The sequence below is a fragment of the Ranitomeya imitator genome, chromosome 10 (genome assembly GCF_032444005.1).
Source record: "Ranitomeya imitator isolate aRanImi1 chromosome 10, aRanImi1.pri, whole genome shotgun sequence".
Lineage (NCBI taxonomy): Eukaryota > Metazoa > Chordata > Amphibia > Anura > Dendrobatidae > Ranitomeya > Ranitomeya imitator.
This window is the reverse complement of record NC_091291.1, coordinates 3,753,557-3,770,885: the sequence shown is the minus strand read 5'-3', so window position 1 is coordinate 3,770,885 and position 17,329 is coordinate 3,753,557. Positions and strand designations below refer to the sequence as shown.

At 50.9% G+C, this 17,329-nt stretch overlaps 1 protein-coding gene across 1 annotated transcript in view; it reads right to left on the bottom strand.

Annotated features, from left to right (window-relative positions):
* Nucleotides 1–17,329, bottom strand: part of LOC138651669 (chloride channel protein ClC-Kb-like) — a 74,089-nt gene that overhangs the window by 9,204 nt on the left and 47,556 nt on the right. The window contains exons 3-14 of the mRNA XM_069742056.1: nucleotides 11,328–11,636; nucleotides 7,855–7,983; nucleotides 7,637–7,765; nucleotides 7,109–7,248; nucleotides 6,919–6,996; nucleotides 6,690–6,768; nucleotides 6,486–6,611; nucleotides 5,054–5,138; nucleotides 2,741–2,842; nucleotides 2,064–2,148; nucleotides 1,620–1,793; nucleotides 16–85 (exon numbers count right to left, since the gene is read on the bottom strand). Coding sequence (XP_069598157.1) covers nucleotides 16–85; nucleotides 1,620–1,793; nucleotides 2,064–2,148; nucleotides 2,741–2,842; nucleotides 5,054–5,138; nucleotides 6,486–6,611; nucleotides 6,690–6,768; nucleotides 6,919–6,996; nucleotides 7,109–7,248; nucleotides 7,637–7,765; nucleotides 7,855–7,983; nucleotides 11,328–11,427 — 1,297 coding nt within the window. The 5' untranslated portion in view covers nucleotides 11,428–11,636. The remainder of the gene's footprint in view (nucleotides 1–15; nucleotides 86–1,619; nucleotides 1,794–2,063; nucleotides 2,149–2,740; nucleotides 2,843–5,053; nucleotides 5,139–6,485; nucleotides 6,612–6,689; nucleotides 6,769–6,918; nucleotides 6,997–7,108; nucleotides 7,249–7,636; nucleotides 7,766–7,854; nucleotides 7,984–11,327; nucleotides 11,637–17,329) is intronic.

The following is a 17,329-nucleotide window of genomic DNA, read 5'->3' as shown; positions in this document are numbered from 1 at the left end:
TGCAGTTGTGCTCACCATATATGAAGACCGGCATGAAGTACCCGGCGGGCAGCGGCAGCGTGGTGGCGAGGATGAACATCCAGAACTAAAAAAACGAAGAAGAGCAGAACGATGAGACGGCAAATAGTCTGATGACATCGCCGACACTCACGAGGTCTGATGACGTCACCGACACGTACGGGGTCTGATGACCTCACCGACACCCACGAGGTCTGATATCATCGCCGACACTCACTAGGTCTGATGACGTCACCGACACCCACGAGGTCTGATGACGTCACCGACACCCATGAGGTCTGATGACGTCACCAACACCCACGAGGTCTGATGACCTCACCGACACTCACTAGGTCTGATGACGTCACCGACACCTACGAGGTCTGATGACATCACCGACACGGGGCCTGATGACATCACCGACACTCACGGGGTCTGATGACGTCACCGACACGGGGCCTGATGACATCACCGACACGGGGTCTGATGATGTTACCGACACGAGGTCTGATGACATCACCGACACCCACGAAGTCTGATGACGTCACCGACACCCACGAAGTCTGATGACGTCACCGACACCCACGAAGTCTGATGACATCACCGACACGGGGTCCGATGACGTTACCGACACTCACGACGTCTGATGACGTCACAGACACTCACGGGGTCTGATGACGTCACCGACACGGGGTCTGATGATGTTACTGACACTCACAAGGTCTGATGACATCACCCAACACTCACGGAGTCTGATGACATCACCGACACTCACGGGGTCTGATGACATCACCGACACTCACGGGGTCTGATGACATCACCGACACTCACGGGGTCTGATGGCATCACCGACACTCATGGGGTCTGATGACATCACCGACACTCACGGGGTCTGATGGCATCACCGACACTCATGGGGTCTGATGACATCACCGACACTCACGGGGTCTGATGGCATCACCGACATGGGGTCTGATGATGTCACCGACACTCACAGGGTCAGATGACGTCACTGACACTCAAGAGGTCTGATGACATCACTGACACAAGGTCTGATGAGATCGCTGACACTCCCGAGGTCTGATGACATCACCAACATTCATGAGGTCGGATGATGTCACCGACACTCACGAGGCCTGATGATGTTGCCGACATTCACGTGCTCTGATGACATCACCGACACTCATGAGGCCTGATGACATCACTGACACAAGGTCTGATGAGATCACCGACACTCACGTGCTCTGATGACATCACGGACACTCACGAGGTCTGATGATGTCACCGACACTGACGTGCTCTGATGACATCACGGACACTCAAGGTCTGATGACATCACCAACATTCATGAGGTCTGATGACATCACTGACACTCACGTGCTTTGATGACATCACTGACACTCACGTGCTCTGATGAGATCGCCGACACTCACGTGCTCTGATGACATCACGGACACTCACGAGGTCTGATGATGTCACTGACACGAGGTCTGATGATGTCACTGAGTGATGTAGCGGTCGATGTCACATGACTTTGGAGCATCCAATCTAACACCAGACTGAGGACGATGCGGCGGTTCTGTCCTCGCTGGATCCAGTCCGTTAATGTGACGATGACGCACCTTCATAACGATGAAGAACGCCAGCGTGCCGAAGATGGAGATTTGCGGGTTCGCCCATTCCACCCACAGGTTATTGGGGTCCACGGTTACGGGGCTCGGTGAGGACATATTCTGGGAAAGCGTCCACCACGTGCGGTTATCGAAAAGGGAGACGAGAAGTTCCTTCATGGAGAGCTGCGGACGGCGCAAAAACAAAAATGGCATAAAACTGCGAGAAACAGATCCGAGAGACCACTGCAAAAGGTACAAGGGGCTTGTGGGGAAAGTGCAAGATCCCCCAGGACCCCACAGATCAGAACTCCCCGGGGCCCATAACCCCCAGGACCCCGGAAGTCACAGCCCCCTCATTGTGGCTTCTCCTGCTGCACAACATGACAGCAGCTTGTCTCTGTTCATCCTGAGCTTCCAGGTTCATGTACAGTGAAATCCACAGAGAACACTGACCCGACACGCCAGGAACCGTCCGAGGAAATCCGGAAATGTAATGGACGCCATGAGGAGCGCCAGCAACGCCGAGTACACGGGTTTACTGCAACGAGGGAGAAGGGGACAACTCAGAGCAAGCGACTCCACTACCTCCAGTGAGATCATCTCCTGCACTCCAGTCACATCCAAAGCTGCATCAACAAAACTGCTGTTTCATGTCCAATACTCCAGTCACCTCCGGAGCTGCAGTCACTATTCTGCTGTTACATCGTGTCTTATCCTCCAGTCACCTCCAGAGCTGCTGACACTATTCTGCTGCTACATTGTGTCTTATCCTCCAGTCACCTCCAGAGCTGCGGTCACTATTCTGCTGTTATATCGTGTCTTATCCTCGGGTCACCTCCAGAGCTGCGGTCACTATTCTGCTGTTACATTGAGTCTTATCCTCCAGTCACCTCCAGAGCTGCGGTCACTATTCTGCAGTTACATCATGTCTTATGCTCCAGTCACCTCCAGAGCTGCGGTCACTATTCTGCTGTTATATCGTGTCTTATCCTCGGGTCACCTCCAGAGCTGTAAATACAATACTTCTGTTACTGCTCTGGATGTGGCTGGAGGGTGAAATGCAGACAGGGATGACAATGCGGCGGGTGCCCATGTGATGGGGGGCAGCGCTGGGTCACCCTCACACTTACTCATTGGCCAGAATCCTGCTGGTGTACGGATTCCTTCTGACGTAGCCCAGGATCCAGCGCTGGCAGAATAGGTAGGCGCAGCTCACCGTCCCGCAGATCACCCTGTGGCACGAGCAGAGATCAGCACCCTAACAATGCACGCACCCTCCCTGACTGAAACCAGCACAGTCGTCCCTGTAAGTCGGGTCCTCAGGATTCGACTCTGGACACAACAGAGATCGTAAAGCGACTCTGCTCCACTAGTGGCTGCACCTCAGTAATGACCCCACAGGCCGACGGGTGTATGGGGGTCTCCAGACTTTACATCCATAGATAATGTCACGGAGCCTGGAGGAAAAGGAGGAAGACAGAGGAGCCTGAAGGAGGAGAAGGAGGAAGACAGAGGAGCCTGGAGGAGGAAGACAGAGAGCCTGGAGGAGGAGAAGGAGGAAGACAGAGGAGTCTGAAGGAGGAGGAGGAAGACAGGAGCCTGGAGGAGGAGAAGAAGGAAGACAGGAGCCTGGAGGAGGAGTAAGACAGAGGAGCCTGGAGGAGAAGGAGGAAGACAGAGGAGCCTGGAGGAGAAGGAGGAAGACAGAGGAGCCTGGAGGAAAAGGAGGAAGACAGAGGAGCCTGGAGAAAAAGGAGGAAGACAGAGGAGTCTGAAGGAGAAGGAGGAAGACAGAGGAGCCTGGAGGAGGAAGACAGAGAGCCTGGAGGAGAAGGAGGAAGACAGAGGAGCCTGGAGGAGAAGGAGGAAGACAGAGGAGCCTGGAGGAGGAGAAGGAGGAAGACAGAGGAGCCTGAAGGAGGAGGAGGAAAACAGGAGCCTGGAGGAGAAGGCGGAAGACAGGAGCCTGGAGGAGAAGGAGGAAGACAGGAGCCTGGAGGAGAAGGAGGAAGACAGAGGAGTCTGGAGGAGGAGAAGGAGGAATACAGAGGAGCCTGGAGGAGGAGGAGGAAGACAGAGGAGCCTGGAGGAGGAAGACGAAGGAGTCTGGAGGAGGAGAAGGAGGAAGACAGAGGAGCCTGGAGGAGAAGGAGGAAGACAGGAGCCTGGAGGAGAAGGAGGAAGACAGAGGAGTCTGGAGGAGGAGAAGGAGGAATACAGAGGAGCCTGGAGGAGAAGGAGGAAGACAGAGGAGCCTGGAGGAGGAAGACCAAGGAGTCTGGAGGAGGAGAAGGAGGAAGACAGAGGAGCCTGGAGGAGAAGGAGGAAGACAGAGGAGCCTGGAGGAGGAAGACCAAGGAGTCTGGAGGAGGAGAAGGAGGAAGACAGGAGCCTGGAGGAGGAGAAGGAGGAAGACAGAGGAGCCTGAAGGAGGAGGAGGAAGACAGAGGAGTCTGAAGGAGGAGGAGGAAGACAGAGGAGTCTGAAGGAGAAGGAGGAAGACAGAGGAGTCTGGAGAAGAAGGAGGAAGACCAAGGAGTCTGAAGGAGGAGAAGGAGGAAGACCAAGGAGTCTGAAGGAGGAAGACAGGAGTCTGGAGGAGAAGGAGGAAGACAGAGGAGCATGGAGGATGAGAAAGACCAAGGAGCCTGGAGGATGAGGAAGACCAAGGAGTCTGGAGGAGAAGGAGGAAGACAGAGGAGTCTGAAGGAGGAAGACAGAGGAGTCTGAAGGAGGAAGACAGAGGAGTCTGAATGAGAAGCAGGAAGACAGAGGAGTCTCAAGGAGGAAGACAGAGGAGCCTGGAGGAGGAGGAAGACAGAGGAGCCTGGAGGAGGAGGAAGACAGAGGAGCCTGCAGGAGGAGGAAGACAGAGGAGCCTGCAGGAGGAGGAAGACAGAGGAGCGTGGAGGAGAAGGAGGAAGACAGAAGAGTGTGGAGGAGCAAGACAGAGGAGCCTGGAGGAGAAGGAGGTAGACAGAGGAGCCTGGAGGAGAAGGAGGTAGACAGAGGAGCCTGGAGGAGAAGGAGGTAGACAGAGGAGCCTGGAGGAGAAGGAGGAAGACAGAGAAGTCTGGAGGAGAAGGAGGAAGACCAAGGAGTCTGGAGGATGGAGGAGTCTGGAGGACCGAGGAGGATGACGGAGTCTGGAGGAGAATGTGCAAGACGGAAAAGAAGGTGGAAGACGGAGGAGTCAGAGAAAGGAAGAAGTCCAAGCAGTCTGAAGGATGAGGACAGAGGAGTCTGGAGGAGGACAGAGGAGTGTGGATGAGTTGGCCTGAGGGTTGATGTGTGGCCAGATTCTATTATGAGCACCTTTATAGAGGAGGGTGGTGACTGGTTTTGCCGTTATTTTGTGTTTCATTAATTACTGTCTTATTCTTCACGTATTCATATAACAACCACAACGTATCAGATCTCAGCGAGGCGGCGCTCGTCCTCACCCCAGGATCATGTAGAAGAAAGTCTCCGGGAGGTCAAAGGGGAAGGTGACCTTAAAGTTGGTTCTGAAGATGGCAGAGATCGTTTCTAGGAGAAAATAAATACTCAATTTAAATTCTACTGTCCGTCGACCCTGCCCTCTGCACCCCGCCTCTGCCGACCCTGCCCTCTGCACCCCGCCTCTGCCGACCCTGCCCTCTGCACCCCGCCTCCGCCGACTCTGCCCTCTGCACCCTACGTCTGCTGACCCTGCCCTCTGCACCCTGCTTCCGCTGACCCTGCCCTCTGCACCCTGCCTCCACCGACCGTGCACTCTGCACCACGACTCCACAACCCTGCACTTTTCTTTAAGTGTCCAACGATCCTGCACTCTGCTTCCCGCCTCTGAAAACCCTGCATTCTATGCCTCGCCTCCACTGACTCTGCCTCCGCTGACCCTGCTTTCCGCCTCTGCGGACCCTGCTCGCCGCCTCCGCTGACCCTGTTCCCCACCCCCGCCGACCCTGTTCCCCGCCGACCCTGCTCCCCGCCGACAATGCTCCCCGCCTCCGCTGACCCTGCTCTCTGCCTCCGCTGACCCTGCTCCCCGCCTGTTGACCCTGCTCCCCACCTCCACTGGTCCTGCTCCCCACCTCCGCTGACCCTACTCCCCGCCTACGCTGACCCTGCTCCCCGCCTCCGCTGACCCTGCTCCCCGCCTCCGCTGACCCTGCTCCCCGCCTCCCCCAACCATGCTCCCCACCTCCACTGGTCCTGTTCCCCGCCTCCGCTGACCCTGTTCCCCGCCTCCGTTGACCCTGCTCCCCGCCTCCGCTGACCCTGCTCCCCGCCTCCGCCGACCCTGCTCCCCGCCTCCGCCGACCCTGCTCCCCACCCCCGCCGACCCTGCTCCCCGCCCCCGCCGACCCTGCTCCCCGCCTCCGCCGACCCTGCTCCCCGCCAACAATGCTACCCGCCTCCGCTGACCCTGCTCTCTGCCTCCGCTGACCCTGCTCCCCGCCTCCGCTGACCCTGCTCCCCGCCTCCGTTGACCCTGCTCCCCACCTCCGCTGGTCCTGCTCCCCACCTCCGCTGACCCTGCTCCCCGCCTGCGCTGACTCTGCTCCCCGCCTCCGCTGACCCTGCTCCCCGCCTCCGCTGACCCTGCTCCCCACCTCCGCTGACCCTGCTCCCCGCCTCCCCCAACCATGCTCCCCACCTCCACTGGTCCTGTTCCCCGCCTCCGCTGACCCTGTTCCCCACCTCCGCTGACCCTGCTCCCCGCCTCCGCTGACCCTGCTCCCCGCCTCCGCTGACCCTGCTCCCCGCCTCCGCTGACCCTGCTCCCCGCCTCCGCTGACCCTGCTCCCCGCCTCCGCTGACCCTGCTCCCCGCCTCCGCTGACCCTGCTCCCCGCCTCCACATACATGTACGAGGATCCAGCCCCGATTTTACCTTGCTCGCTATTGAACACGGCTAAAAGACGGAACATGAAGGCTCCACAAGTCGCAGCGAAGAATCCGCGCCAATAATTCCGCACAGCGAAATGCGATGACATCACCTCCACGCTGAAGAGCACGCCTGCAGAGATCACACGTCACTGACACCAGCATTAATGGAGCAAGAATTAGGAGATGGAGAAGAGGCGAGATCCCCTACCACTGATGGGTGCGCCAAATACCGTGGAGACGCCCACGGCCGCCGCTGCCACCAGCATCTCGTGCTCCTTGCTCTTGTTCTGTGGAGGTAATTGTAGGGTTACGCAGGATCCTGGGGTCATTTCTTTCTCCATGGTGACCCCCGGGTCGTGCCCCCTTAGCAGTGGAGCCGCAGCATTGCCCCCTGCTGGATATAGTCTGTAATGAAGGACAGGGTTTGGGATACTGACCTCATAGTGTCCAGTGACAGAGGTCCTCATCCGTCCGAGGTACGCAGCGATCATGCTGGACAGATGGACAAAGGGTCCCTGTAATGACAGGAAGGGACCACCTCAGCTCTGTACTGGCATCGGTATGGGGTACAGGCCAACACTACACAGAGTGACCCCATATAGATGGCACCATTACCCCAGCACTCACCACTTTGCCCAGGAACATGGTGCTACCCGCGGACAGGGTGCAGGTCAGACCCACCACCTTGGCCCCAAAGTTCTTGATGGTCAGATATTCCTCCAGGATGACGCCGGTGAGGATTGTCTTCAGTTCTGGGATTCCTGAGCCTGTGGGTAAAGAGGAATATGGCAGCTTTTCATCCAGAAATTGCGCTGTTCCTGTGCCCGGGACGTGACGTCACTGCAGAATCTCACACGACCCATGAAGGCGTGAAGTCACCGAGTAATTCTGTAAAATTCCCCTAGAGCCCCTCCATTGTGTGTATAAGCTCCACCCCTCAGTGCACGCCCTCCACCGTTGTCATGGTTACTGTCTCTACATTGTAGCCGTTTGTGCATCCTAATTCTGCAACAGTTGCAAGTCAGACTCCTCCCACTTATGTTGTTATCAGGTCATGTGACACCAAAGCTCCGCCCAGGAGCGGAAAGATTTACATAACAGCAGCAGGCAGTGATGCATCATGGGATATAACTAATCAATTATAAGTGCTCTTACCCCCAGAATGAGGGGTGATACTCTGAGCAAAGCCGGTGGAGAAGGCGACCAGGGCGATGGGGTACACCACCCAGGAGAGGTATCTGAGCAGGCTGTTGCCCCCCAGTTCCTGCTGGAGCCACCGCTGAGCTGTGCGGAGACATGAAGGGGCAGAAACACAAGGATTAGGCATGTGGCACATCCTCCGCCTGTAACAATAAGTAGAGGACAATATATACCATTCAGTAATTTAGAGACGGTGAAGTCCATGGTGAAGCTGATGAGAGCCATGATGACCCCCAGAGCAAAGAGGAAATACCAGTCATCGCCCACGCGGAACAGGATGTCCTTCATCCCCAGGAGGAACGCTGCGGGAAAGAAGGAAAGATCAGGAGCCTGTTCTGGAGATCTCTGCACACCACTCCACACTTCTACCAGCACTGATCAAGGCACTCCCACCCCAGCACCACCTGACATATCCCCCCATGGTCCTGGATGCAGCGGCACAGTCCTGAATTTGACTAACTGGAGTAGGGATCTGATGGTTCCCCAATCTCCAATGACATTGTTGTATGTAGAGAAGAAAGGCCCTGTAGGACCCTGAGATCACACAATATTCTCTGGTCACATGACTGGCAGCAAGAAGGACAGACGGGAAAGTGGGGGCATCATATGGTATGTGGAGGGTGGTGGGGACATCACACTGTATGTGGGGACATCATACTGTGTGTGTGGTAGAATGTACATGGGAGACATCATACTGTGTGTGGGGAATGTACTGTGGGGACATCATACTGTGTGGGGGGAATGTACTGTGGGGACATCATACTGTGTGGGGGGAATGTACCGTGGGGACATCATATTGTGTGGGGGGGGGAATGTACTGTGGAGACATCATACTGTGTGTGAGGAATGTACTGTGGGGACATCATACTGTGTGAGGAATGTACTGTGGGGACATCATACTGTGTGTGAGGAATGTACTGTGGGGACATCATACTGTGTGGGGGGAATGTACCGTGGGGACATCATATTGTGTGGGGGGGGGAATGTACTGTGGGGACATCATACTGTGTGTGAGGAATGTACTGTGGGGACATCATACTGTGTGTGGGGGAATGTACCGTGGGGACATCATATTGTGTGGGGGGGGGAATGTACTGTGGAGACATCATACTGTGTGTGAGGAATGTACTGTGGGACATCACACTGTGTGGGGGGAATGTACTGTGGAGACACCATACTGTGTGGGGGGGGAATGTACTGTGAGGACATCATACTGTGTGTGAGAAATGTACTGTGGGGACATCATACTGTGTGTGAGGAATGTACTGTGGGACATCACACTGTGTGGGGGGAATGTACTGTGGGGACATCATACTGTGTGAGGGGAATGTACTGTGGGGACATCATACTGTGTGTGAGGGGGAATGTACTGTGGAGACATCATACTGTGTGTGAGGAATGTACTGTGGGGACATCATACTGTGTGTGAGGAATGTACTGTGGGGACATCATACTGTGTGTGGGGGAATGTACCGTGGGGACATCATACTGTGTGGGGGGGGGAATGTACTGTGGAGACATCATACTGTGTGTGAGGAATGTACTGTGGGGACATCACACTGTGTGGGGGGAATGTACTGTGGGGACATCATACTGTGTGGGGGGAATGTACTGTGGAGACACCATACTGTGTGGGGGGGGAATGTACTGTGAGGACATCATACTGTGTGTGAGAAATGTACTGTGGGGACATCATACTGTGTGTGAGGAATGTACTGTGGGACATCACACTGTGTGGGGGGAATGTACTGTGGGGACATCATACTGTGTGAGGGGGAATGTACTGTGGAGACATCATACTGTGTGTGAGGAATGTACTGTGGGGACATCATACTGTGTGTGAGGAATGTACTGTGGGGACATCATACTGTGTGTGAGGAATGTACTGTGGGGACATCATACTGTGTGTGGGGGAATGTACCGTGGGGACATCATACTGTGTGGGGGGGGAATGTACTGTGGAGACATCATACTGTGTGTGAGGAATGTACTGTGGGGACATCATACTGTGTTGGGGGAATGTACTGTGGGGACATCATACTGTGTGAGAGGAATGTACTGTGGGACATCACACTGTGTGGGGGGAATGTACTGTGGGGACATCATACTGTGTGAGAGGAATGTACTGTGAGGACATCATACTGTGTGTGAGGAATGTACTGTGGAGACATCATACTGTGTGAGAGGAATGTACTGTGGGGACATCATACTGTGTGAGGGGGAATGTACTGTGGAGACATCATACTGTGTGTGAGGAATGTACTGTGGGGACATCATACTGTGTGAGGGGGAATGTACTGTGGAGACATCATACTGTGTGTGAGGAATGTACTGTGGAGACATCATACTGTGTGGGGGTAATGTACTGTGGGGACATCATACTGTGTGTGGGGAATGTACTGTGGGGACATCATACTGTGTGTGGGGGAATGTACTGTGGGGGCATCATACTGTGTGGGGGGAATGTACTGTGGGGACACCATACTGTGTGGGGGGAATGTACTGTGGGGACATCATACTGTGTGGGGGGAATGTACTGTGGGGACATCATACTGTGTGGGGGGAATGTACTGTGGAGACATCATACTGTGTGGGGGTAATGTACTGTGGGGACATCATACTGTGTGTGGGGTGAATGTACTGTGGAGACATCATACTGTGTGTGAGGAATGTACTGTGGAGACATCATACTGTGTGGGGGTAATGTACTGTGGGGACATCATACTGTGTGTGGGGAATGTACTGTGGGGACATCATACTGTGTGTGGGGGAATGTACTGTGGGGACATCATACTGTGTGGGGGGAATGTACTGTGGGGACACCATACTGTGTGGGGGAATGTACTGTGGGGACATCATACTGTGTGGGGGGAATGTACTGTGGGGACATCATACTGTGTGGGGGGAATGTACTGTGGGGACATCATACTGTGTGGGGGGAATGTACTGTGGGGACACCATAGTGTGTGGGGGGAATGTACTGTGGGGACATCATATTGTTTGCAGGAGGTTGTGGAGGCATCATATTGTATGCAAATACTAATGGACCTTACTAGGATAATAATTCTATGTGGCCATACCTAGCTCTGGCAAAAATTAAGAGACCATTGCAAAATGTCCAGTTTGTCTGATTTTCTCTTTATATTTTTGAGTAAAATGTAAATTGCTCTTTTAGTCTATAATCTTCTGAAAACATGTCTCCGAAGTTCCAAGCAATAAATTTTGTATTTTTTTTCTGAAAATGAGAAATGGTCATAATAACAAAAACATGCCGCTCCTGGTACAATAATGTCAGCCGTTCTTTGAGTGATGCTTGTGATTATCCATCATCCTCTTGATTACATTCCAGAGGTTTTCAGTGGGGTTCAGGTCTGGAGATTGGGCGGCCATGACAGGGGTTTGATGTGGGGGTCTCTTAATTTTTGCCAGAGTTCTATAAAAGACTGGATGAGTTTAGGGTACAGGTTTGTAGTAAATAAAAAAACGCCATTGTGCACTGTAAAGTCTGCGCTTTTCATTCTTGTTTCTCCAAAGTTGGGAGATATGACTCTCGGACCATAATTTAGGGTCTGTGCACTTTTAAGAATATATCATTGCAAGCAGTATACTGCCCCTTGGTGGTCTCCATCAATCATTCCGCCCTCACCTTTCATCGTCCTACGTGTTCTGGGGAAAGGTCTAAGCACATCTTTCCGTGCTAGAAGTTTTTCCTCTGTGTCCCCCTGTTCAATTACCAGGGAATCCATAGTTTTTCAGCAGCAGCACGTTATAATAAAACCACTGAGGGTCTATTAAAGAGATTCAGAGGCAAATCATAAAGGAGTGTGAAGTTACAGGACAGGACCCTCCGAGGATTGTAAGCTCCCAGGATCAGTCGCTTCATATGGCTCTTTTCTGCTTTACATCTTCCGAATGATTGCAGCAATCGTAAATCATCCCCTTGTGATCGCTGCTCCTGAGGGACAAAATACAGTGACAAGAGTGATGACACGGCACAGCAAAGACATTCATATAATATAATGTTATATAACACAAGTGTCAGGAACATGAGGTATTTGATTGTCTATTATCACGCACACTGAGCTCTGCTACATCCAAGAGCTGAGCGGACACATGCTGTGGGCTTTCCGACCCCCCCTCTTAACTCTGCATAGAAAGCTCTTCTTCTCTCTTGGCCTGCAGGCAACTCCCTCCACCTTCAATATAGCTGTAACTTGAAACTCCAGTGTGGGGCTCTGTCCCCCCTCCCTCTCGAATGCAGGAGTGTGCAGAAAACCCGTCTTTTGTCTGAAACCTCTTTTGTTCATGGAGAAACCTAATAGTGAGGCATAATTTGACCCCCAATTAGTGACACAGATATGAAAGTTATATATTTGGTATGTGCATTGGCCGGCCCATCACCCAGTGTGTTTTCCAATTTCCTGTACCCTGGGTATCCGAGAAACGAATTACTGCCTACTCGCGGTGCAAAGCCAGGTCAAGTTTGGTCTTAACAGAATGCTAGTCACAAAACAAGATCAATGGTAATTCCGTCGTCGCTATACGAGGTTGCATCCTGGAGCTACGGGGGGGATATGAATGTTCCTTAACTCGAAGTCCCTCTGAGATAGTAGGAATGCATTCCATAGCTCCGCCCACTCTGATGTCAGGACCAGAGGGCATTTCTTAACCTTGCTGAGTTATGAGGCACTCTTTGCCCAGGAAAAGAGCTAACAGCAGCTCTGCAAGCTGCTCTGATGAATTTTGACATATGCTCCCTTCCTCCATCCACATGGTCAGCCACGATATGAACGAATCATAAGTCGATTTTCTTCTGTTAATCCCTATTTATTTGTAATTATTTGTACATGCGATACTGGTCTACTTTTATAAAGTCTTTTCATAATTTTGTAAACACTGCCTACCTTTTTGGAGTAAAATATATAAAATTACTAGCTTTGTTACTCCTTGCTCTATAACGTACTGTCACATCCTCTGTAGTGAATTACGCTAATAATTTGGGTTGGCTCCAGACCCGTTATTAATTAAGGAATTGGAGCTGGTGGCAGCGGATTTGTCCTGTGCATTTGGGAAACCCGGTAGCGACCGACGGTTTAATAATTATCGTTCCCGCCTGAGTGGGAGTAGTTATATCGCCCTCGCTGCAGTGTGCCCATTAGCAAGTCCAAACTAAGGCAGCCTTTCTGGTGACTAATTATCCAAGGTGCAGTGCCCAGTATGACATGAGGGTAAGAGGAAAGGGGGGGGGAGGGGCAGAGAGCTGCAAGTTCCAAACCGGAACTGGGAAGAGGGATATAGATAAAACCCCTTGAGAAAGAACCAGGGGTCGTGACAACAAGACAGGAGGAGTGGTACTGTGCAGTGTATATAAACAGGACAGGAGGAGAGGTACTGTGCAGTGTATATACAGGAGGAGTGGTACTGTGCAGTGTATATTTACAGGAGGAGTGGTACTGTGCAGTGTATATATACAGGAGGAGTGGTACTGTGCAGTGTATATATACAGGACAGGAGGAGTGGTACTGTGCAGTGTATATATACAGGACAGGAGGAGTGGTACTGTGCAGTGTATATACAGGACAGGAGGAGAGGTACTGTGCAGTGTATATATACAGGAGGAGTGGTACTGTGCAGTGTATTTATACAGGACAGGAGGAGTGGTACTGTGCAGTGTATATATACAGGACAGGAGAAGTGGTACTGTGCAGTGTATATATACAGGACAGGAGGAGTGGTACTGTGCAGTGTATATATACAGGACAGGAGGAGTGGTACTGTGCAGTGTATATATACAGGACAGGAGGAGTGGTACTGTGCAGTGTATATATACAGGAGGAGAGGTACTGTGCAGTGTATATATACAGGAGGAGTGGTACTGTGCAGTGTATATACAGGACAGGAGGAGTGGTACTGTGCAGTGTATATATACAGGACAGGAGGAGCGGTACTGTGCAGTGTATACACACAGGAGGAGTGGTACTGTGCAGTGTATATATACAGGACAGGAGGAGTGGTACTGTGCAGTGTATATATACAGGACAGGAGGAGTGGTACTGTGCAGTGTATATATACAGGAGGAGAGGTACTGTGCAGTGTATATATACAGGAGGAGTGGTACTGTGCAGTGTATATATACAGGACAGGAGGAGCGGTACTATGCAGTGTATATATACAGGACAGGAGGAGTGGTACTGTGCAGTGTATATATACAGGAGGAGTGGTACTGTGCAGTGTATATATACAGGACAGGAGGAGCGGTACTGTGCAGTGTATATATACAGGACAGGAGGAGTGGTACTGTGCAGTGTATATATACAGGAGGAGTGGTACTGTGCAGTGTATATATACAGGACAGGAGGAGTGGTACTGTGCAGTGTATATATACAGGAGGAGTGGTACTGTGCAGTGTATATATACAGGACAGGAGGAGTGGTACTGTGCAGTGTATATATACAGGAGGAGTGGTACTGTGCAGTGTATATATACAAGAGGAGCGGTACTGTGCAGTGTATGTATACAGGAGGAGCGGTGCTGTGCAGTGTATATATACAGGAGGAGTGGTACTGTGCAGTGTATATATACAGGAGGAGTGGTACTGTGCAGTGTATATATACAGGAGGAGTGGTACTGTGCAGTGTATATATACAGGAGGAGCGGTACTGTGCAGTGTATATATACAGGACAGGAGGAGTGGTACTGTGCAGTGTATATATACAGGACAGGAGGAGTGGTACTGTGCAGTGTATATATACAGGAGGAGTGGTACTGTGCAGTGTATATATACAGGACAGGAGGAGCGGTACTGTGCAGTGTATATATACAGGACAGGAGGAGTGGTACTGTGCAGTGTATATATACAGGAGGAGTGGTACTGTGCAGTGTATATATACAGGACAGGAGGAGTGGTACTGTGCAGTGTATATATACAGGAGGAGTGGTACTGTGCAGTGTATATATACAGGACAGGAGGAGTGGTACTGTGCAGTGTATATATACAGGAGGAGTGGTACTGTGCAGTGTATATATACAAGAGGAGCGGTACTGTGCAGTGTATGTATACAGGAGGAGCGGTGCTGTGCAGTGTATATATACAGGAGGAGTGGTACTGTGCAGTGTATATATACAGGAGGAGTGGTACTGTGCAGTGTATATATACAGGAGGAGTGGTACTGTGCAGTGTATATATACAGGAGGAGTGGTACTGTGCAGTGTATATATACAGGAGGAGCGGTACTGTGCAGTGTATATACAGGTCCTTCTCAAAAAATTAGCATATAGTGTTAAATTTCATTATTTACCATAATGTAATGATTACAATTAAACGTTCATATATTATAGATTCATTATCCACCAACTGAAATTTGTCAGGTCTTTTATTGTTTTAATACTGATGATTTTGGCATACAACTCCTGATAACCCAAAAAACCTGTCTCAATAAATTAGCATATTTCACCCATCCAATCAAATAAAAGTGTTTTTTAATAACAAACAAAAAAACCATCAAATAATAATGTTCAGTTATGCACTCAATACTTGGTGGGGAATCCTTTGGCAGAAATGACTGCTTCAATGCAGCGTGGCATGGAGGCAATCAGCCTGTGACACTGCTGAGATGTTATGGAGGCCCAGGATGCTTCAATAGCGGCCTTAAGCTCATCCAGAGTGTTGGGTCTTGCGTCTCTCAACTTTCTCTTCACAATATCCCACAGATTCTCTATGGGGTTCAGGTCAGGAGAGTTGGCAGGCCAATTGAGCACAGTAATACCATGGTCAGTAAACCATTTACCAGTGGTTTTGGCACTGTGAGCAGGTGCCAGGTCGTGCTGAAAAATGAAATCTTCATCTCCATAAAGCATTTCAGCCGATGGAAGCATGAAGTGCTCCAAAATCTCCTGATAGCTAGCTGCATTGACCCTGCCCTTGATGAAACACAGTGGACCAACACCAGCAGCTGACATGGCACCCCACACCATCACTGACTGTGGGTACTTGACACTGGACTTCAGGCATTTTGGCATTTCCTTCTCCCCAGTCTTCCTCCAGACTCTGGCACCTTGATTTCCGAATGACATGCAAAATTTGCTTTCATCAGAAAAAAGTACTTGGGACCACTTAGCAACAGTCCAGTGCTGCTTCTCTGTAGCCCAGGTCAGGCGCCTCTGCCGCTGTTTATGGTTCAAAAGTGGCTTTACCTGGGGAATGCGGCACCTGTAGCCCATTTCCTGCACACGCCTGTGCACGGTGGCTCTGGATGTTTCCACACCAGACTCAGTCCACTGCTTCCTCAGGTTCCCCAAGGTCTGGAATCGCTCCTTCTCCACAATCTTCCTCAGGGTCCGGTCTCCTCTTCTCGTTGTACAGCGTTTTCTGCCACATTGTTTCCTTCCAACAGACTTACCATTGAGGTGCCTTGATACAGCACTCTGGGAACAGCCTATTTGTTGAGAAATTTCTTTCTGGGTCTTACCCTCTTGCTTGAGGGTGTCAATGATGGCCTTCTTGACATCTGTCAGGTCGCTAGTCTTACCCATGATGGGGGTTTTGAGTAATGAACCAGGCAGGGAGTTTATAAAAGCCTCAGGTATCTTTTGCATGTGTTTAGAGTTAATTAGTTGATTCAGAAGATTAGGGTAATAGGTCGTTTAGAGAACCTTTTCTTGATATGCTAATTTATTGAGACAGGTTTTTTGGGTTATCAGGAGTTGTATGCCAAAATCATCAGTATTAAAACAATAAAAGACCTGACAAATTTCAGTTGGTGGATAATGAATCTATAATATATGAAAGTTTTATTGTAATCATTACATTATGGGAAATAATGACATTTAACACTATATGCTAATTTTTTGAGAAGGACCTGTATACAGGAGGAGTGGTAATGTGCAGTGTATATATACAGGAGGAGTGGTACTGTGCAGTGTATATATACAGGAGGAGTGGTACTGTGCAGTGTATATATACAGGAGGAGTGGTACTGTGCAGTGTATATATACAGGAGGAGTGGTACTGTGCAGTGTATATATACAGGAGGAGTGGTACTGTGCAGTGTATATATACAGGAGGAGTGGTACTGTGCAGTGTATATATACAGGAGTAGTGGTGCTGTGCAGTGTATATATACAGGAGGAGTGGTACTGTGCAGTGTATATATACAGGAGGAGTGGTGCTGTGCAGTGTATATATACAGGAGGAGTGGTACTGTGCAGTGTATATATACAGGAGGAGGGTAATGTGCAGTGTAAATATACAGGAGGAGCGGTACTGTGCAGTGTATATATACAGGAGGAGCGGTACTGTGCAGTGTATATATACAGGAGGAGTGGTACTGTGCAGTGTATATATACAGGAGGAGTGGTACTGTGCAGTGTATATATACAGGAGGAGTGGTACTGTGCAGTGTATATATACAGGAGGAGGGGTACTGTGCGGTGTATATATACAGGAGAGGTACTGTGCAGTGTATATATACAGGAGGAGTGGTACTGTGCAGTGTATATATACAGGAGGAGTGGTACTGTGCAGTGTATATATACAGGAGGAGTGGTAATGTGCAGTGTATATATACAGGAGGAGTGGTACTGTGCAGTGTATATATACAGGAGGAGTGGTACTGTGCAGTGTATATATACAGGAGGAGTGGTACTGTG